We start from the raw sequence: 22,001 nt of genomic DNA on the forward strand, positions 1-22,001 counted from the left end.
ACATGCTTTACTCCTCCCAGCCTCCTTTAGTTTGCATTGCTGACTCCCTGCTCTACCCTTTGTCTGGCTCTCCCCAGCAACAACTAATCAGTACATCTAAATCTGAACTGTTCAGCTTCCCCACGAAGTCCTGTGCTTTCCTTCTGACTTTCATATTTCTGTTGAGGGCCCCACCAGTGTCTGAGTAACCCAGGATCAAACCAGAATATTTTCAGCCCTGTTTTAAGCAAATTAATTGTGAAGTGTAGTATAGATTATAGAGCCAAACTGCGACTGCTTGATTCAGTCTCCAGCAGCACTACCTACCTACTAGCTATGTGACTTTTTTTTCCAAATGCATAACCTCTCTGTACTTCAATTTCCTCATCTGTAAAGTGAGAGTACTAATATTCCCCTTGTCAGTGTTGTGAGGGTAAAGTGACATGCTGTAGGTAAAGCCACCTGGCTGCCACGCCTGGCATGTACTACGTTAACTCAAGAAAAGCCTCAGTCCTTTGCCTTCCACATCCCCTACTTCCGTCCCCATCACCAGTCCTATGATATTGTTTATTTCTTCTGCCATTTACTTCCATATATCTAGTTAAAATGCTTAGTCGACTATCTCTTGATTTATCATTTTTAAACCATTACCTCTCTGTTGACTAACTGGCAGTTAATTCACCCCTCACGTCTGTTGTATCCACTGCCCCTCACCAGTGCGTAGGTAAAGTTACTTCAGGTTTTAGATAAATCAGTTGGCAGTTTTTACGTTGTAATTGTCTCTGCTGATAGAAGTTATGTGTTACAATTTTATTTACTTATATAATTTTGCCTTTCTGGTGGCTAATAATCACCTCATATCTTTCATGTGCTTGGTTTTCTATGTGTATATTACTTTCCCCCACAGACACCCATGGTGTCTAGCTGTAGCTTTTCGAAAATGCTCAGATGGATCAGATGATTTTCTGTCCTGGACCATCACCCCACAGCCTGCGTCCTCCTGTACTTATCAGGACAAGGCCCAGCTGTCATCCTGAGACTTCCCTTCGCCATGCCCTTCATACTTCCCTGACTCTCATATCATGCTCTTTCTCGATTTACTTCTGATTCCTAAGAAAGGGTGCCTGGGTGTTAAATTTTCATGTTTGAAAATACATTTATTTATTTACTTGGTTGATGGCTTGGGTATAGAACTGTAGATAGGTTAGAAGTAATTTTTCATCTAGACTTTGAAAGTATTGTTTTACCAAATTCTAGCGTCTGTTGAGAAATTAACGCCATTCTGACTCCTTTTCCTTTGTAGTTATTACTTCTGGAAGCTGTGGGATCTTCCCTTTAATTCTCAGTGGTGCTTTGTTGTTGTTGTTAAGATTTTATTTATTTGACAGAGAGAGAGATAGGGAGAGAGGGAACACAAGCACGAGGAGTGGGAGAGGGAGAAGCAGGCTTCCGGCTGAGCAGGGAGCCCAACACAGGACTCAATCTAGGACCCTGGGATCATGACCTAAGCCAAAGGCAGACGCTTAACAACTGAGCCACCCAGGCACCCAATTCCCAGTGTTCTAAAAATTTCTCTGTGTTGTTCCTTGGTATGTGAATCTTTTCCTCATCCATTTTGCTACATTTTTAGTAGGCTCTTTGGAGATTCCCATCCTTTAGCTATGAGAGTTGTCTGTTTCTTCGACAGTCCTCTCCTTTTGGTTTTTCGGCTCTTGGAGATAGTCTTACTGTTACCTCAGTGTTGGCGCTCTTGGACTGATCCTCTAAATTTCTCACAAGTTTGCTGGGTTCTGTACTGTTTCTGTTATCCCTGTATTTTTTGTTTCTGCCTGTTTGTTTGAATTTATCTCTTTGATGTTTGATTCTTTCCTTAAATGTTTACTGTTCCTCAGGTGGCTATTCAAAAGCTCAATGGATTCCTGGTGGGCAGGCTGGAGCTTGCTGACCTGTTAACTTCACATTGAAATGATCAGGCCCCCACCGGTCCTTTACTTGGATCCCCAAATGCCAGTGTGTAAAACAGCTTCCCTCTGAGGATTCTTCCCTGAAGAAACTAAAATTTGTGTTAGTGGATATACACTGCCAATGTTCTGTAGATGGAGAAAGAGTTCAAGGGTTAACTTTAACCTTTGTTATGATTCAGTATATAGGCTTCCACTGGATAACTTATTTTCAGCCCTGGGCTTCACCCCTGCCCACTGAAATAAAGTATAACTCCTTTCAGGCAGAGACAGTTTGCAAGTCTCTAATTCCCACTTTGCACACTCTGTTTTTAAGTAGTTTAAGTGTTTCAATTCCAGCATAGCAAATGGCTGTTAAGAAACTAAACCATTGACGCCTGGGTGGCTCAGTTGGTTGAGCGGTTGCCTTCGGCTCAAGTCATGATCCCAGCGTCCTAGGATCGAGTCCCGCATCGGGCTCCTTGCTCCGTGGGGAGCCTCCTTCTCCCTCTGACTCTGCCTTCCACTCTGTCTGCCTGTGCTCCCTCTCGCTCACTCTCTCTCTGACAAATAAATTTTAAAAAATTTAAAAAAAAAAGAAACTAAACCATTGATTATCATGAGCACATTGTTTTGAGCTAATTCTATACATGTTCACTTCAGGAACCCTTATTCTGAGAGCATAAAAGAAATGCTAACAACATTTGGAACTGCTACTTACAAGGTGGGACTAAAGGTTCATCCCAATGAGGAGGATCCCCGTGTACCCATAATGTGTTGGGGTAGTTGTGCATACACCATCCAAAGCATAGGTAAGAGATTTACAATTGTCTCAACATTAAGTCACAAGCATGTGCTAACATGAGTTATGTGTAGAAGCCTCTATTTAAATGAGTTGTTTAAAGTGGCAATAGTCTGAGGATATAAAGACTTTGAAGCAGGAAGTATATACGGACAAAATATTAGACTGACAGCTTGTAAATTAAGCACAGAAACAACTTATTCTTGTTGGTTGAGAGGATGTATTTCCAGTTTTACTTTTCATTCAGAGTTAATTCTTGTGAAATTACTTAAAAGATTTCAAAATGTAACAATATCGTGCTTTCAAATATACATAATATCCAGTTTATTTATCATCTTAACCATTTTTAATCTGCAGAAAGAATTTTAAGTGATGAAGATAAACCATTATTTGGTCCTTTGCCTTGCAGACTGGTAAGTTGTCAGTTTGCTCAGTTCACAGAATGGTGGGAATAGAAATTCAGAAGTTCTGCTTTTTTTAATTTTAAAAACCTGAACTGGTTATTTAAGCATAGGTTTATCACTCCTTTCATAGTAAAACCCATTTTCTTTAACAGTAATGAAGAAGTCATGCTTGTTGTTTAATTTTTCATGACTTTCTTTTAAATAGATTTGAGCTCTTCACATCCAGAGATCTTGGTTAAACACATGAAAAGTGGGAAAAAAACTAAAAAGAGTTCTTTTTTTTTTTTTTTTTTTTTTTTTTTTTTTTGTTTTAAAGATTTTATTCATTTTTTAGATCACAAGCAGGCAGAGAGGCAGTAAGAGAGGAGGAAAATCCCCGCCGATAAAACGATCCCAACCCATATCATCTGACCGAAGGCATTTGATTAGGCCCAAGAGTTCTTTTCTTGATTTTTAATGCAGTATAGTAAAGTACATTATGTAGTACAGATTGATGTGAAAATAATACATTTAATACTAAGAATGAAGAAGGAATATACAAAGCTTGCTAATTTTTATTGTGTAGTTAGTGTCAGTGTGATAGACCACCCTGCTATCCAAGTTTAAAATCATAAAAGTGCACTTAAGAACAAAATCATGTAATTTTATTCATGTAGAATCACTTGGGGAGTTTAAAAAATGCCTGGGCTCTACATGAGTCAATTAGAGTCTCTGGAGATGGGCCCCAGGCATTAGGGTTTTTTTTTTTTAATTTCTTAGGTGCCAAGATTGACAACACAGAGATAAGAGCCTAACGAAGAAACAAACAGCATAGAAAATACAGTTCAGCATGATCACTCAACAACTAGTGAATTTGCTGACTTTTGTTTTCATTGCAAACACTAGAGTCTCAGGACCCTTTCTTATCATTTAAAGAATATAGTTTGCATATCAGAAGTACTTAGCTTGGGGTTGTCCATTCAAATCCTCTTTGGAACATTTTAATAATAGAAGTATCTAAACTGCTTTGCACTTGGAAAATCTGGAAGTAGACCTAGTATTAAAACCATCCTGAATTATATCTTTATAGTAAATCAGCAGAAAGGTAGTTCTTAACTATCAGATATACGATGATATAATGATATGATATATCAGAGTTGACTGTGACATTTTTCTTACAGTAAATAAGAGTTGGTAATAGGTTGATTATTAAAAAGGCAATCTAGGGGCACCTGGGTGGCTCAGTGGGTTAAGCCGCTGCCTGCGGCTCAGGTCATGATCTCAGAGTCCTGGGATCGAGTCCCGCATCGGGCTCTCTGCTCAGCAGAGAGCCTGCTTTCCTCTCTCTCTCTGCCTGCCTCTCCATCTACTTGTGATTTCTGTCAAATAAATAAATAAAATCTTTAAAAAAAAAAAAAAGGCAATCTAAGTAGCCATCTAGTTGATCAGCAGAGTTTGTTGAATTCCTCTTCTTTGTATTTGTCCTGTCCCTTTCATTCATACTCCCGCTCGTTTGGTTCATACCATTTCTGGCCTAGATTATTATATCAGTCTCTACCCTGAATCTTTTTCCTAATACAATATCAGAGGGTTCCTCCAAACAAGTGACTATATCTCTTAACCTTTTTTTTTTTAAGTATATTTAGTTATTTATTTAAGTAATCTCTGCACCCAATGTGGGGCTCAAACTCAAACTCCAAGATCAAGAGTTGCATGCTCTACTGATTGAGCCAGTCAGACACCCCTATCTCTTAAGCTTCTTTTTTTTTTTTTTTTTAAGATTTTATTTATTTATTTGACAGAGACACAGCGAGAGAGGGAACACAAGCAGGGGAAATGGGAGAGAGAAATAGGCTTCCCACAAAGCAGACAGCCTGATGTGGGACTCAAACCCAGGATCCTAGGATTTTGACCTGAGCTGAAAGCAGTTGCTTAACCAACTGAGCCACCCTGGTGCCCCTCTCTGAAACTTCTTTTTTTTTTTAAGATTTTATTTATTTATTTGACAGAGATCACAAGTAGGCAGAGAGGCAGGCAGAGAGAGGGGGGAAGCAGGCTCCCTGCTGAGCAGAGAGCCCGATGCAGGGCTCGATCCCAGGATCCTGGAATCATGACCCAAGCCGAGGCAGAGGCTTTAACTCACTGAGCCACCCAGGCGCCCCACTCTGAAACTTCTTAACCTGTTTCTCCATTGTCACTTCCTGCCAATCCCCACATCCATGGTCCAAGCTGACAGAATTACTGCCAGTCCCCAAATGCTAATTCCCAGGCCTTCCTCTCTGTTAGAGTGCCCCAAATAGACTCCTCTTTTTGATGGCTATTCAAGCTCTGCCTTCTCTGGGAAACCTCTGAGCCGTGCCCAATGAGGGGGATATCCCTCTTCTGTGATACTGCCTCCTGCAGTCATTTTCTCCCCATTTCCTCCCCTACCTCTGCTCACCCCAATCCCCCATCCATCCACCCCCAGCCAGGACCATGAGATTCTTGAGTGCAGGAGAAGTGGAGTAAGTGTTCATTTAAGAGTTTCAAAACCTAGACTGACATATATTAGTAGTCCTCAATATCTGGTGAACCAAACAGTGTTACAGGAATTCAGAAAACAGAATTAAGCAGAAAGGGAAAAACTCATCAGTTCACCACCTTTTTCATTAGCATGTTGAAACTTGATTACAGTTGATACTTAACATGTAGTTTTGTTCTTGCTATATTCTTCACTTTACATCAAGATTTTTCTCATTGTTGGGGCACCTGGGTGGCTCAGTCGTTGAGTGTCTGCCTTCAGCTCAGGTCATGATCCCAGGGTCCTGGAATTGAGCCCTGCATTGGGCTCCCTGCTCAGCAGAAAGCCTGCTTCTCCCTCTCCCACTCCCCCTCCTTGTATTCCCTTTCTCTCTGTCTCTCTCTCTGTCAAATAAATAAACAAAATCTTTTTTAAAAAATTGTTTTTTTCTCAATGTTGCTACGTAGTCACTATAATAATTTTGATGAGCTGCAGACATGCTGATTTGTTACATCCATCTTCTTGCCCATAGTTTCCCCACTATTCGGAGGATTTCCCACATTTTCGAATATCTTTTTAGAATAAAGAAATACTGCATCACCTTGGGAGTCTTGGTTATTCACGGTTTGTCTTGATGCATGTGTCCGTTTCCTTAGAGAACTAGCAGCATGGTTGCAAGGAGATAGCTTTAGTGTTTTCTGCGTACAATTAGATATTCTTCATTCCATTCCTTTCACGTTAGAGTCCTGTCATTACAGATGTGACAGAGTCAGTTCCTTATTACCTAGAAATATCCAAAAGAGATCTCCTATGCATCCAGCTTTGCTTTGACTAGCTGTGCTCTGAACTAGAATTCCTGAAAGGAGAGAACTACAACATAGGTTTGAACTGAACAGGTTCATTTATACATGGGGTGTGTGTGTGTGTGTGTGTGTGTGTGTGTACAGTGCCATAAATGTATTTTCTCTTAAGTCATAATGGCCTATTTTCTTTTTTCTTGCTTCTTCTATTATAAGAATATAGTATGTAATACATGTAACATACAAAAAGGTGTTAACTGTTTATGTCATCAGTAAGGCTTCTAGTCAGCAGTAGGCTATTAAGTTTTGGGGGAGTGAAAGTTATATGCAGATTTTCAGCTGTGGTGAAGTGGGGCTCGGCTCCTCCAACCCCCAACGTTGCTCAAGGATGAAGTGTACCTTATATGCTGGCTTCTTTGCTCATTGCATCAATCTCTTTATTTCAGGATGACTGTCTTAGGTCACTAACAAGATTTGCTGCAGCACATTGGACAGTGGCATCACTTTCAGTGGTGCAAGGACACTTCTGTAAACTTTTTGCATGTGAGTATGAACACTTAATCCGTATATGGTAATTTCTCATCTTCCGTGATTTTTTCTTAGTGGTGCAACTTCTCTCCGTTAGTAAAAATAGTTTGGTAATACTGTTTATGTGCAGGTTCTAGCTTATAAATTCATACTTATCTTACAGAAGAACACATTTAAACTCTAGGGTGTATACGTTTTTATGTTGGCATATGAGATGTGCTAATATATTTTTCTTTAACTATTTAGCATTGGTGCCAGATGACAACCATGGAGACCTTCCATGCATATTAGATATTGACATGTTCCATTTGTTGGTGAGTATCTTGTGATTTGTGTTTGGAATTCTCTTTATTGTACTCTATCTTAGACTTGGTGAATAGTGTAAAGGCAAACAGGAGGAGTTGTCATCTATTATTATTAATACTTTTGAGTATAATTCTTTTCCCAGAAGGCTCAAAAAAGAAAATGTTAAGGAATATAGTTAAGAGGCTTGACCTCTTATTTTGCTTTGTGACTGAGGTCAGTAATTTAACCTCTTTATGTTTTTTACCCATACAGTGCTTTGGGACAGATAAACCCTATGGTCATGTTGCTTAGCAACAGACAGCTCTTTTCAGTGATTTAAGGAAAGGTTTGTCTTCTGAGCAGGTGCTTTCTAGTGCCAGGACGCAGCACGGGCCAGGCAGTGGGTGGCTAACCTTTAGCACCGCATCAGCTGGGTGCCTTACACAGGACACTGAGTGCGCCACCACACACAGCAACCCTATGTGCTGTCCCCTTAACCTCTTTGGGCATCAGATTCTGAACCTTTGAGTTAGTTAGTTCCTATCTCGTATGATTGTGTCAGAACTAGCATTTACTGTGTACCTGACTGCTTTCATCTGTTCTCAGTTAGCCCTTACATCCTTACTGCTGAGGTATTAAAGCATATATATATTAGGTCTAGTTTACCAGCAGGAAAGCTGAGGCTCAAAGTTGCTAACTTGAATAAAAAGCCTGTAAGAGGAGCTGGGATTCATATCTAGATTTTTGTGTGTCCAAAACCCTGGGTTTTTTTTTCCACTGCTCACTCCCTAGAAAGGTATCAAGTGTTATCTTTCTTACTACTAATAAGGTATGTATGAGGGAGTCCCTGGACGTATGAAATGATGGTACTTATGCAGACTGCATTAGGCCGTAAGTGGTTTCATTTAGCCAATCCCAGTGGAATTTCTAGCATGTGCCCTTTAACAACAAAGATTTCTGAAGGGGAGGGGCTAAGCTCAGAAGAAGATCATGTTAAGAAAATGGAAATGTTTTCAACTGTGGAAGGAAAGGTCACCTGTCTGACTCTTGGCATTTGGTATCTAGGTGGGCTTGGTGCTCGCTTTCCCTGCTTTGCAGTGTCAGGATTTCTCTGGGATCAGCCTTGGCACTGGAGACCTTCACATTTTCCATCTGGTTACTATGGCACACATCATACAGATCTTACTTACCTCATGTACAGGTAACTCATTTTTTTTCAGTTTCTTCAAGGGTGTACTTGAGTTTTCCCTGTTTAAAAAAAAAAAGAGGGTGGGACACCTGGGTGGCTCAGTCAGTTAAACATCTGCCTTCAGCTCAGGTTCCTGGGATCGAGTCCCACATTGGGCTCCTTGCTCAATGGGGGAGCCTGCTTCTCCCTCTTCCTGCCACTCCCCTTACTTGTGAGCTCGCACATGCAAACACACACTCACTTGCTCTTTCTGACAAATAAATAAAATCTTTTAAAAAAAAGGAAGAGGTGCCCAGACAAGGATAATGCATAAATTAGCATAAATTATAATTAGGCTTCTTTTTTCTGTTCATCCTCACATGGATCATTTTGAAACCAATTCTTTTCTCCTAGTAAAATCCCCTAGCAGTGTGAGTGTTTTCTACTTATTTATTATTTCTTAAGTTCAGTAATAGTCGAGTACCATAGAATGTGTATTTGGCTAATTTCCTCAAAGCCTGCTGGCTCCTTGTTATGATGGAGATTGACACAGTGCTCATACCTGGGAGCTAAATTTCTTTGTATTCCGTGTGAGTATTTTCAGATATGTGCAAATATAGGAATCTATTTGAGGACTTAAATGATGTCATTAATCCATAAGCAAATATAGGTTACTGATATTTTCATATCTTTCAGAAGAGGATGGCATGGATCAAGAAAATCCTGCTGGGGAAGAAGAATTAGCAGTTCTTGCTTTGTATAAAACACTTCAGCAGCATACAGGAAGGTGAGGTCATAATCTTGACATCATCACAGTTCCCCAAATATTAGTGGCTGATAGCATGAGAAAGGAATTCCTCTGTTGGAAAGGGACATTGCTGCCTGTTGACATGTGTAAAAAAGAAAATGAGGGATGAAATTTTAATATGCTAACATGATTGGAAATCTCTGAGAAACAAGTAATATATAGAGCTTCCCACGTGTATTTGGCCATAGAACCTTTGCTCACAGGATCTGGCACGGACTAGTGAAAATATGGAACTTACTTTGAAAAGTATTATTCTAAAATATATGTTGTTGGGGCGCCTGGGTGGCTCAGTGGGTTAAGCTTCTGCCTTCGGCTCAGGTCATGGTCTCAGAGTCCTGAGATGGAGCCCCGCATCGGGCTCTCTGCTCAGTAGGGAGTCTGCTTCCCCCTCTCTCCACCTGCCTCTCTTCCTACTTGTGATCTCTGTCTGTCAAATAAATAAATAAAATCTTAAAAAAATAAAATAAAATATATGTTGTCTCACTAGGAGTTTTTAAATGCAAGTTAAGTCAGCATAATATATTTTTAAGGTAATATCCAGGACTGGCTGGAGTGCAGAGGAATTACTAGAATTCCACATATTGTTGGAGTCATTTGGATTTGTTACGGCAGTTTCACTTAGCTTTCTAACAGTGTGTGTCAAGAACCATAATTTTATTCTTTAAATTTTATTCTTTTTCCCATTTCTGAGAATGCACTCTAATAAAATAATTCAACATATAGAAAAACCTATCGCCATAAAGATATACACTGTGACAAAGAATTTAAAGCAGTCGCAGTGTTTGCTTATAGGGGAATAATTTTCTGAATATTATGATTGATGTATTCTGGAATATTACAGTTCTGATAAAAATTATGTTTTATGATGTTCTGAAAAAGATTTTTATATTTCATATGTTTCAGCTATAACTACATAAGACATAGATGAGTGTGAAAATAAAAATAGCTAGAGTAATGGTGCTGGTAAAAGTTTCTAGAATAGTGTTTTGTTTTTTTTCAAACTTTACATAGTTATACTTTTTTATATTTTAATAACAGCATTCTGGGGGCGCCTGGGTGGCTCAGTGGGTTAGGCCGCTGCCTTCGGCTCAGGTCATGATCTCAGGATCCTGGGATCGAGTCCTGCATCGGGCTCTCTGCTCAGCAGGGAGCCTGCTTCCCTCTCTCTCTCTGCCTGCCTCTCCATCTACTTGTGATTTCTCTCTGTCAAATAAATACATAAAATCTTTAAAAAAAAAAAAACAGCATTCTGTATTTAATAACAGCGTAATAATGGCTATAGCACCATTTATACCTGACATCCCATAATGGGGCTGCCCCACTCCTTTTAAGCCTCTGCCACTGATTCCAAATAGCAGTGTTCCCCGTTTTCATGATGTGCTATAACTAGAATGACCTTTCCTCATAGATTTCCCAGTTACCATTTTTCTCTTTTTAGTGCCTTGAAAGAAACACCATCTGGCTGGCATCTGTGGAGGAATGTCAGGAATGGAATCATGCCTTTCCTGAAGTGTTCTGCTTTGTTTTTTCACTACTTAAATGGAGTTCCTTCCCCACCTGAAATTCAAGGTAATTTCTTATTTCTTTCAAAATGTAGGAAATGTATGTAGTCTTTTACTCTAGCAGTATATAATTAAAGTTACTTGCAAAAAATGAAAGCTTAGGGGGCACCTGGTTGGCTCAGTCGGTCAAGCATCCAACTTTTCATTTTGACTCAGGTCATTATCTCAGTGTCATGAGATCAAACCCTGTGTGGGCTTCATGCTGGTTATGGAGCCTGCTTAAGATTCTCCCCTCTCTGTCTGTCCTCTCCCCCCAACTTGGGTGCCCACTCTCTCTCTCTCAAAAAAAAAAAAAAGAAGGAAAGAAAACTTAGAACGTAGCTAATTGAACTGTTTTGAGGTACACAATTATAGAATAAAAATACATATACATGTATATATGACTGATTTTATTTAGCTCTCATAAATGTATTGTTTTTATGTACAAAAACATACTAGTTTTTCTTCAGAGTTAGAGTGTTCAATTATATGTTATTCATCAACTGGGTTCTTCAGGTAATAAAAAGGGAAAACTCATAATGTCAGGTGTTTGTTAACTTGAAATGTTTTGAAATATGTGGCATTAATGTTCAGAATACCTGTAATTGCACATGTGATTTTAATTTAGAAATTCATTTGCTGTTTTACAGTTATTTTCTATGTTTTATTTTGATTCATCTCATAAAATTATAGCATCAAGACAGACTTAAAGTTTACTTAGTCTCTGTATCTCATAGTGTCTGGTACAGGGCAAGGGGTGCCCACCAGTGAGATTGTCCTCTTAAAGTATGTTGACTGGCACCTTCGTTCAGCTAACAGTGTAGACTTCCTAATCATTTGCAGTGATGATTAAGGGTAGTGCTTAAATCCATCTCCCATGATAAAATGATTTTCTATTTCTGTGCTGCTTTATACTTTTCTAGAGCATTCATACTTTTTATTATCATCTGTTTGTTCACATATAACCCCAATGAAGTAGACTGGTCTGGTACATAATTTTTCAAATGGTTAAATTGAGACACCAAGAAATCGTGACCAGTTTGGTGTGGGAGCTGCATGGTTTTGTTCTCAGTTCTCCCATTTTCTAAGGACCCCTTCCATATGCCCCTTGTGAACTTCCAATGAGTTATGTATCTAGTAAATCCAAACTCTTTCATCATGCTTTTAAGTTCTGCTAGTGCTTACTGTCCTACAGGATGCACTCTCAGTTGTTATATGCACCACTCTTCTCTGCCCCATTTGCAGTTTCTGGAACAAGCCATTTTGAGCATTTGTGTAACTACCTTTCCCTGCCAAACAACCTCATTTGCCTTTTTCAAGAAAATAATGAGATAACAAAATTACTGATTGAAAGGTAAGGATTATATGCTTTTCTTCCCTTATATTGAATAGTTCTGTGGAAACAAACTTAGGTTTTTTTTTCACATATTACAGAATTCTCAGGTAGGGAGCCTGGAAGAATTCAATCTGTATAATTCATCCTGTAAGGATTAGGCCTTCTTAGTTAAGAATCTACCTTTGTGGAAAGGTTTTTGCCAAGCTAGAATAGCATAAGCAAATTTGCTCAGAAGGAGGATAGTGGTAGGAATGTTTATTTCCTCATATTAATTTACTTGTTAAGGATTCTGTTACATAAATTTTTGGAACTGAAAAACCTTGAGTGTTATCTAGTCCAATGCCCTCACTTTATATTTGAGAAAATTGAAGTCAGTCATGTCAAGTTAGTGAGTTAAGATTAGAATTTGGCTGTTTAACCCACCGAATGGGGGGTTGCAAATCATGTATCTGGTAAGGGATCAGTATTCAGAATGTATGAGTATATGGCCAGAATACTTACATCTCAACCAAAAAAGCAACCTCCCATTTAAAAAGGAGCAAAGGACTTCTCCAAAGAAGATAGAGGCCAGTAAGCACATGAAAACATGCTCACATCCCTAGACGTTAAGAAAACACAAATAAGGGCCACAGTGAGGTTCTACTTCACACTTATTAGGATGGTTGTAATCAAAAGACAATAATAACACATGCTTTTTAGAAATGAAAGAAATTGAAGTTCTTGTGCATTGCTCATAGGAATAGAAAATAGGGCAGTTGCTCTGGAAAATAGTATGGCATTTCCTCAAAAAGTTAAACATAGAATTATCATATGATGCAGTAGATCACCTTCCTGGTATATATTGCAAAAGATTGGAAATCAGGGACTCAGATAGCTAGTTGTACAACTGTGTTCATAGCAGCATTAGTCATAATAGCCAAAAGGTAGAGCAACCTAACTGTCTAACAAATGAGTAGATAAACAATATGTAGTATATACATATACTATATGACATACTCTTTTGGCCTCAAAAAGGAAGGAAATTCTGGCCCCTGCTACAATAGGGATGAAGCTTGAAAACATGCTGAGTAGAAGCCAGTCACAAAAGAATGAATATTATATGTTTCTATTTACCTTAGGTATCTTCGGTAGTCAGATTCATAGAGACAGAAAACAGTGATTGTCAGAGGCCAGAGGGAAGGAGGAAGGGGTTAGTGTTTAACGAGTACAGAATTTCATTTCGGAATGTTGAAAAAGTTGTGGAGATGGATGGTAGGGATGGTTGCCCAACTGTGTGAATGTACTTAATGCCACAGGACTATATGCTTTAAAATGGTTAAAATAGTAAGCTTCATGTTATGTATATTTTGCCACAATTTAAAAAAAAAAAATTTTTATAATGACTGTTCTAGCTCCAAATAATAAGAGCTTGTCATTAATTCATACTGCATTTTCCAGAATGCCCAAGTTAGTGGGATAATAGTGTATGCTTTTAGGAAATCACAGGTCATATTCTTCTGAATTTAAAAATTACAGCAAAATATGTCTTCCTCCTTTTGATGTGGTGAGTATATTAAGCCAAGAAGATTTGGTTTTTTCTTACTAGATAGAGAAATAGGAAAAAATCCTATTTTCACCTTTCAAAAGTTAAATTTTGGTTTTTTTTTTTTCCCATTCACATTGAAGTTGGTGCCATAACATTGAAGTGAAAAGATATCTAGAAGGTGAAAGAGATGCCATAAGGTAAGTTAAAGATTATCAAAAATTTGGTTGGGCAGGAAGTAAGGAAGAAGCAGGATGTAAGTATGCCTTTCCTTTAAAATTGACCTCCCAGGGGCACCTGGGTGGCTCAGTGGGTTAGGCCGCTGCCTTCGGCTCAGGTCATGATCTCGGGGTCCTGGGATCGAGTCCCACATCGGGCTCTCTGCTCAGCAGGGAGCCTGCTTCCTCCTCTCTCTCTCTCTCTCTCTCTGCCTGCCTCTCTGCCTACTTGTGATCTCTCTCTGTCAAATAAATAAATAAAATCTTTAAAAATAATAATAAAATAAATAAAATAAAATTGACCTCCCAGGCATTCAGTGATTCTGAGAGGAAGAACATCTTGCCTTCATACTTTTTTCTTAGTCTAACAATGAGAGTTTCTAAAGAATAAGAATTATGAATCTAAGTATAGTGCATTATTCTTGGCAGAGGAAAAAAATAACAAAATTATTATATTTTGAAGTGTTTGCTCTTTTAAAAATATAGGTCCTTTTTCAGATTTTTTCTTAGCTGTTTTTTTTTTTCCATTTATTGTGGAAAATTTTAAACTGTCCAAAAGTGTGAAAGGTTGTATGATAAGGTTCCACATTCCTATCACTCAGTTTCAGTAATTATCAAATCATGGCCTTTCCCCCCCCCCATTCTTTTTGATGTTAGCTCTATTCTGATTCCGTAGGAAAGTATGCTATCGTGGTGATAACAGATGTATTTCATCTGTTAATCGCTCCTTGGTTCTACCAAATACATCTCTCATAAAACTCAGAAGGCTAGAGGAAATGATCTGTTCTGTTTCTTTGATTTTTTTTTAAAGATTTTATTTATTTATTTGACAGAGAGAGAGATCACAAGTAGAGCAACAGGCGGGGGTGGGGGGAAGCAGACTCCCCGCTGAGCAGAGAGCCCTATGTGGGGCTCGATCCCAAGACCCTGAGATCATGACTTGAGCCAAAGGCAGAGACTTAACCCACTGAGCCACCCAGGCACTTTTATTTCTTTGATTTCATACACATCCTGTCCCAAATCTAGAAATGATAGCACCCTAATTTTATTAAGTTGAGCCACATGAAATTCCAGTTAATTTAAGTCAAAAATGGTTAAGTATCACCAGTGTCATATGGTTCAACTCTGCAGTCAGAAAACTCATGTGGAACAGTAGTTCTCTACTTAACATCTCCATCAGCTTTTTAAAAATACTCAGGCCTAAGGGTGCCTGACTGGCTCAGTGACTCTTATTCTTGGGGTTGTGAGTTTGGTTCCCTCATTGGGTATAGAGATTACTTTAAAGAAATCTTGGGGAAAAAAAAAATACCCAGGCCTTACCTACCAAATCTGATTTCTCTAACATTGGTATGTATATGTGTCTCCCCAAGTTCCGCCCATGTGACTCTGGTATAAGATCTGCTATCTGAGGGGCACCTGGGTGGCTCAGTCAATTAAGTGTCCCACTCTTGATTTCGGCTCAGGTCATGATCTCAGGGTTGTAAGAGCAAACCCCCATGTTAGGTTCACATACTAGGCCTGTTTAGGATTCTCTCTCTCTCACTCCCTCTCTCTCTCTCTCTTTTTTTTTTCCTTAAAACGATCTGCTATCTCAGTCACTCCCCCTTGGCTATGTGTCTTGCCTCAGGGAAAGAAGGGGCAGGCCATATTACACAGCCTGTGTTGGGCATATGTGAACACTGAGAAGAGATCCACACATATAGTTAAATTTGGAACTACATATTATATGAATTAACTTGTCACAGAATCATCATGGCCTGGTGTCTCGAATTTAAAGAAAATCTATTTGTTCTTCTACTGCCTTCTCTTCTCCCCCCTCATTTCACCCTTAATAAGTATATCTTCTCTGTCTTACCCTGAGTTTTGTGGTTGGACTCTCCATTACTGTGCTGTTTTTCCATAGAAGCCCAGGGAGGAATCTCCCCTTCTTCCCAGAGCTACCAGATTTTCACTTAAATGGGGCAGGTACTAAGTACTATCTACTGTCTTGATTATGTATTCTGGGCTCTTCAAGTAAAAATGTAAACAGTAGGGTCCTGTGTTATTTAAGAGTGCCTTTTTAGGAGTCCCTGACTGGCTCAGTGGGAGAACATGGGATTCTTGATCCTGGGGTTGTGAGTTCAACCCCCATGTTGGGCATAGAGCTTTCATAAAAATTTTTAAAATACTAATAATAAAGATACTGCATCTTTTTTTAAAAAAGAGTGTCTTTTGAATCTTTTATTGTGGCTTCTCTTACCACTGTGATAATACCCAGTCACTCAGATTGAGTCTTCCTTTATTTGTTTCAACTAAGAGTTACTTGTCATTGTTGTACTATGACTTCTGACTGGTTTTATATGTGGCTTTTTGTGTATTGGTTTTGTTTTGTTTTAGCTATCCAAGAGAATCCAACAAATTAATAGACCTTCCAGAGGATTACAGCAGCCTCATTAATCAAGCATCTAATTTCTCGTAAGTTCTGATATTTAAGTGTTGAGCATTTCTTAACACTGGAAGCCCTCATTGTTCTATACAGATTTGAGGGGATTTTGTTGTTGTTCTATTTTGTTTGGGTCGGGGAATTAGAACTTTGGTAGTGTTTTTCATTGCCCATCTTGTAACAGCACCATTCCAGAACGCTTCAGAATAAGGTATGAGAAACGCTGATGGGTGACAGATTGGATTCATTACACGTTATCTAAATAACTGTTTGCACTTTAAAGTAATAACAGCCCTTAGTAGTATTTGTAAACGTTTGATGCAGAAACTGCATAAGAATAATGGGTAGTGTAAAAACCGGAACAATACCGAGGCAATTGACGCTGCCTTGTGTACCTCTTCTCTACACTTCTCGTGTTCGTCCTCCTCCTCCCCCTGCAGAGACCCCCTGTTCTACACAGAGTATCAAGCTTCTGCTACATTTATATGTTAGCAACTAATGTTTATATTCCCAAGCAGCATATTTTGCCTTTCTAAGCTTTAAAAATGTCACTCTGTTGTACATATCCTATAGTTCCTTGCACTCAGCACTGTTTGTCAGAGGTTTTTTTACTTTCAGCATATATAACTATTAACTCATCAATTTTCATCTTGTGTAGTATTTCTTCACAACAGAATTTACTGGTTTTTTCTCTTACTGATTTTAATTTACCTCTTTTCCAGTTGTTGAATGAATGTTTCCAGTACATGGTGCTTGTGTGAGATGTTCCTAATTCCAGAAGTAAATTTGTCTGGGCCGTAGGATATAGGCATCTTCAGCTCTGCTTGATGTTGCAGAATTTGGTCCAGGGTGCCTTTACCACCATCAGCTCTTTAGCCACTCTTTTTTAGAGCAATGACTTGAGCTTTTTTTTGTCCCATGGAGGTGCCCCAAATCAGGTGGTGATAAGAGCAGAGCCCCCACTCTGTGCCTTGTGTGTGGAACTCTGTTGTGCTCCCAGAGCTACTGCTGTCAGACTGAACTGGAAGGGGAAGACGTGGGAGCCTGCACAGCTCACACCTACTCCTGTGGTTCTGGGGTGGGCATCTTCCTCAGGTAAGACCCTGACAGGAGCTGTTTGTTCACTTTGCATCTGCCATGGTATGTGCATGTTGAGGGATAGCACAAGAAACTACTGTGTTGCAGAGAATTTTGAGAGCGCTGTTCTCCTTGTTTTACTCATTCAAGGAACATGGGAGCCTTGTCTCCTCACATCTGTTTGGCTCATGCTATCTCTTTGCCACTTCTTCCATTGTCATCCTTCCCACTTCCATGGCAATTCAGTTCGACTTTCTGTGTGCCTCATTCTAGTGTGAAACTTTACCTTGATTTCCTGCCCAGATCAGTCAAAATTACTTCTTTAGTTGTATCCTTATGGTTTGGGATCCATAAGATACCACTGGCCGATGTGTATACCGTTGACCCTTGAATAACATGGTCTGGAACTATATTCAAGTCTGCTCATACATAGACTTTTTTCAGTAAATACAGTATAGTGCTGCAAGTGTATTTTCTCTTCCTTCTGAGTTTCTTAATAACATTTTTCTCTTGCTTTATTAAAAGAATACAGTACATAATACATAAAACATGCGAGACGTGTGTTCATAAATTGTCTGTGTTATTGGTAAAGCTTTTAGTCAACAGTGAGCTATTGATAGTTAAGTTTTGGGAGAGTCAGAAGTTAAATGCAGATACTCAGCCGCATGACGGCAGTGGCAGCATCTCTAACTGCCGTGTTCTAGGGTCAACTGTGATTATATTAGACAACAAACCAAAAATACTGTGACTACTGTTTACTGGACTTTGAGAACGCAATAGTCAGCAAAACAGACCAAAATCTCTACCTTTGTGGAGCTCATTTTCTAGTGTGGGAGATGAAAAATAAGGCTGATAAGAATTTTAGAAAGTGATACACTCAAAAGAGAAAAACTAAAGCAGGGAGAGGAATATGAAATGGCAGGTGGGGAGTTGGATTTTATTTAGGGAATCACGAAGGTGACTTTTGAATAAACACTGAAAGAAGTGGAGAGAACACTCTAGGGAGGGTACAGCAATTGTGAAAATTGCTGGGGAATGTGCCTGCTGTGTTCAGGAAACAGCAGTGAGGCTGGTGTCACTGGAATAGTGTGCGCAAAGCGGGGAGTCCTGGGACTTGCTATATCCTGGTGACACCTCTGAGTGAGAAAACTCAGTTCAGGGTTTGAAGGAGAGAAGTGACAAGAGTTTGAGTTCACCTGAGGCATTAATTAGGTCTGTATCTTAGGTAGCTTTGTGCCCTGGAACCTGACAGTTTTCCTTTGTGACAGGTTCTCAGTAAATATTGAATTGAGCCAAATTATTAATACCCCAAAAAGGTCAGGCAAACCTCTCAAAGGGATTGGGAGACACATTTTTAAATAGCCCTTAGGAGAAATCAAAAAGCAGTTTCTCTTATCTAGCATATTTCAAAATCGTTTCAGTCATGTATGGTGTAACTTTGTGTTTCAAATCAGTCAGTGTTTTTGTACATTTTTTAAATGAACAATTTCTTCATAATAGTGGTTAAAATATCAGTAACTATTTTATGTTTAGAAGTTAACTGTCAGAGCTTCTGGATAGCTCAGATGGTTCAGCCTCTGCCCTTGGTCAGGTCATGATCTCCGATTCTGGAATCAAGCCCCACATCAGGCTCTGCTCAGTGGGGAGTCTGCTTCTCTCTCTCTCCCTCTTCCCCTCCCCCTGCTTGTGCTGTCTCTCTCTCTCAAATGAATAAATTTTTTTAAAAAGATTTAAACAATCTTAAAAAAAAAAAGCTAACTATCTCTCTCACACTTCATAATGTTTTTAAATGCTAGTATTACATGAGCCATTGGTTCGTAGTCCAAAATGTTCCTCACCCTCCCTATACTGATTTACAATGCAATAATTATTGGTTACAGTACAATCATTTTAGTTATTTTAAAACTTGGGCAGATGTGTTGATACTTGAAGTATCTTTGCTTGAATGTTTCTTCTAACACTGGTGTTTAGTTTTATGAGATTTCAGTCCATTAGGAACTAAATCCAAGCATCGGTTAATAATATATAATGTGTAAATGGTCTCTCTACAGAGTGCGGGAATGTCAGGTGCTATTCTTAGCTGGCAAAACCAAAGGCTGTTTTTACTCTCCTCCTTACCTTGATGACTATGGGGAGACTGACCAGGGACTCAGGTAAGAGCCCATCCTAGGGGGCTGGGTTGGCTGACCCTAGGCCTCCAGAGCCGTCAGCACACAGTGAATGTGATCAGCCTGAGTGAGGCTAATAGTCTGGCAGCTGTAGAGCTGTTTTGGCAGAGATGGATCTTCCAAGAAGGGCACCCTGTCTGCTTCCTTGGGGATTTTCTTACCCAGCCCTCAGAATGTCATAAGTGGGGGTGCCTGGGTTGCTCAGTTGGTTAAGCATCTGACCTTGGCTCAGGTCATGATCTCAGGGTTCTGGAATCAAGCCCTGATCAGCAGAGAGTCTGCTTGTCCCTCTGCCTCTGCACCTGTTTGTACTCTGTCTCTCTATCTTCTCTCAAATAAATAAAATGTATATTTTTTTGATGTCATGAAGGCCATCAGGACAGATAAGGGAAAAGAAATGGAGAGAGTGCAATTTTTTCCATTTATCACTCTAGGGAACCATTGAAATGGCCCCATGGCATCGACAGCATCAGAACACTGCAGGGATAGCCTGTTGTGATTTGTGTTGCTTTGTATGAGGAGACCCAGTGTTGTTCAGATGATGTAAAAGAGCAAATCTTAATTGGTGAGAGATGAGCTTGGGGCGCCCAACTGGCTCAGTCAGTGGAGCATGCAGCTCTTGATCTCAGGATCGTGAGTTCCAGCCCCATGCTGCGTGTGGTGCCTACTTTTAAAAAAGAGAGAGAGAGATGTGATACCTTTTAACTTAAGAGTCTGGGGACAAAGATACCGAACATATAGAGCAATACAACAGTATTTGAGGCTTAATCACTTCTACTCTGGTTGCTTCTATTATAGCATGAGAAAATGCTAACGGCAGTTCCCTCGAGCACTAGTAACTTCTTTTAGACCATCTTTTTGCCCAGAGGAGATGAAAATATTAACCTAGGTAGAACCATCCAGCCTTGGGGAGCAGAAAATGAAGACCTAGAAACCAAGGCAAGATAAGTAGGGGCCTGTCCCATGAGCTCGGCCGCAAGTTTACAGGCATATGCCACCTGGTAATGGCTCTCCCGATACCCTGAGGAGTGTGGGCTGTAGGAGGAAGAGCCCTGGTTAAGAGAGTAAGAGGATTGATGTGCTCTGATCAGGAGCAAAGGCCATCAGCGTGAACTCCCCAAAACCTTCTCTCTGGTTCAATTAGACCTGGAAGTCATTCACACTTGGCTGCTTCGCTTCTGCTTTGTGGCTGAAAGAGCACTCTGGGGAGTGTTTTTTACCCTTGCAATTCTTGCATCCTCTCCCCTTCCTTCTCCCTTTTTTCTTACATTTTACCAACAAAGTGAACAATGAATGGATAGTTCTAGCCTCTCCACCCAGACCTTTCTACTCAACCCTACCCTCTCTTCCCTCACCCCAGCTTGAGTAAGTGTAGCTCGTGTACATTTTCCTCTTCTTTTCAGCACCTACTCGCAGCTGCTCCTAGCCAGCCTTCAGAGCCAATGTGTTAATAGCCACAGTCTTGTGCCGAACAGGAATTGTGCAAAGGATCTTAAACCAGTAACTTGTAACTGTTCCTAAATCAGGAAAGGTTGGGGTATAATAGATGAATAAACAGAATGCATCCTGAGTGACATGCATCTTCCTTCTAGACGGGGAAATCCTTTACATTTGTGCAAAGAGCGATTTAAGAAGATTCAGAAGCTTTGGCACCAGCACAGTATCACGGAGGAGATTGGACATGCACAGGAAGCAAATCAGACACTGGTTGGCATTGACTGGCAACATTTATAATTACTTCACCACCAAAAACATAAACTTGGATTTTTTGTAACCCAGTTGGCTTTTCAGGAAAGAGAATAGGAAATAAATTCTGCTGAATTTGGAAATAAATTCTCTATTTAAGCTTTTCTTCCCAGTTTTGTTTTCATAGTTTCTGGCTCCAGGGACTGATGAAAGTCATCTTCCATCAGTGGATTTTCTTGCACCGTTTGCTGTGCTCCTCAAATGTAACTGCTTGAGTTTTAGGACCCAGCGAGGAGCTTCTCTTCGCAGGTTGAGCACAGCCCTTTTTGGGCATCTGACTGTGTCTGACCATTCCCAGTAGTCTGAGCCATGTTACATTACTGATCACAAGGAACTCCAGGCCTGAAGCTGACTCAACAGCAGCAGGAAACAGTCTCTGTAATCTGTTGGGGTCACACTTCCTGGTCCCTTTCAGTGACTCTCAACACTGGGACTAGGTCGCTGTCCCCTCTGCTGACAGGACCCTACCTCTAAGAGCAAAGCAGTGGATTTTTAAAGCGGCTATCCCTCATCTCCACTGGTTACGAGCGGGTTGGGGCACATGCTCAGGAGGAGCCTGTGGGATGAAGGGGAGAGCCTGGTTGTTTCATATGCTGGGTGGTTTTCAGGGCTATAGAAGTTGGATTTTTATTTTTTTATTTTTATTTTATTATTTTATTTTTTTTGCAAGACTTTTGGCTTTGAGAGGAAAACTCAATTTAAAGGGCTTTTTGAAAACTTAGAGTATCCTAATTTTTCAGACAGTATATTCCCATTTCTAAATCTAAACTGAGAGATC

The 22,001-nt window shown here is 39.8% G+C and overlaps 1 protein-coding gene across 7 annotated transcripts in view; it reads left to right on the plus strand.

Moving 5' to 3' along the window:
• UBR2 (ubiquitin protein ligase E3 component n-recognin 2) overlaps positions 1–21,310 on the plus strand; it is a 124,129-nt gene extending 102,819 nt beyond the window's left edge. For 4 of the 7 annotated variants that reach the window (XM_004739893.3, XM_013062235.2, XM_004739892.3 and 1 more), the window contains 13 exons: positions 2,583–2,731; positions 3,079–3,134; positions 6,851–6,947; positions 7,179–7,246; positions 8,283–8,418; positions 9,082–9,172; positions 10,632–10,762; positions 11,980–12,088; positions 13,736–13,792; positions 16,187–16,264; positions 17,157–17,327; positions 19,361–19,462; positions 21,070–21,310. In XM_004739893.3, the coding sequence (XP_004739950.1) occupies positions 2,583–2,731; positions 3,079–3,134; positions 6,851–6,947; positions 7,179–7,246; positions 8,283–8,418; positions 9,082–9,172; positions 10,632–10,762; positions 11,980–12,088; positions 13,736–13,792; positions 16,187–16,264; positions 17,157–17,327; positions 19,361–19,462; positions 21,070–21,211 (1,387 nt within the window). In that variant the 3' untranslated portion in view covers positions 21,212–21,310. Of the gene's footprint in view, positions 1–2,582; positions 2,732–3,078; positions 3,135–6,850; positions 6,948–7,178; positions 7,247–8,282; positions 8,419–9,081; positions 9,173–10,631; positions 10,763–11,979; positions 12,089–13,735; positions 13,793–16,186; positions 16,265–16,954; positions 17,328–19,360; positions 19,463–21,069 lie in introns of those variants that run through there. The other 3 variants (XM_013062232.2, XM_045071239.1, XM_045071240.1) reach the window with 3 other exon arrangements.
• The last annotated feature ends 691 nt before the right edge of the window (positions 21,311–22,001 follow it).

The sequence above is a fragment of the Mustela putorius genome, unplaced genomic scaffold (assembly GCF_011764305.1).
Source record: "Mustela putorius furo isolate JIRA1106 unplaced genomic scaffold, ASM1176430v1.1 tig00003983_pilon_pilon_pilon, whole genome shotgun sequence".
In the NCBI taxonomy this organism is placed as follows: domain Eukaryota; kingdom Metazoa; phylum Chordata; class Mammalia; order Carnivora; family Mustelidae; genus Mustela; species Mustela putorius.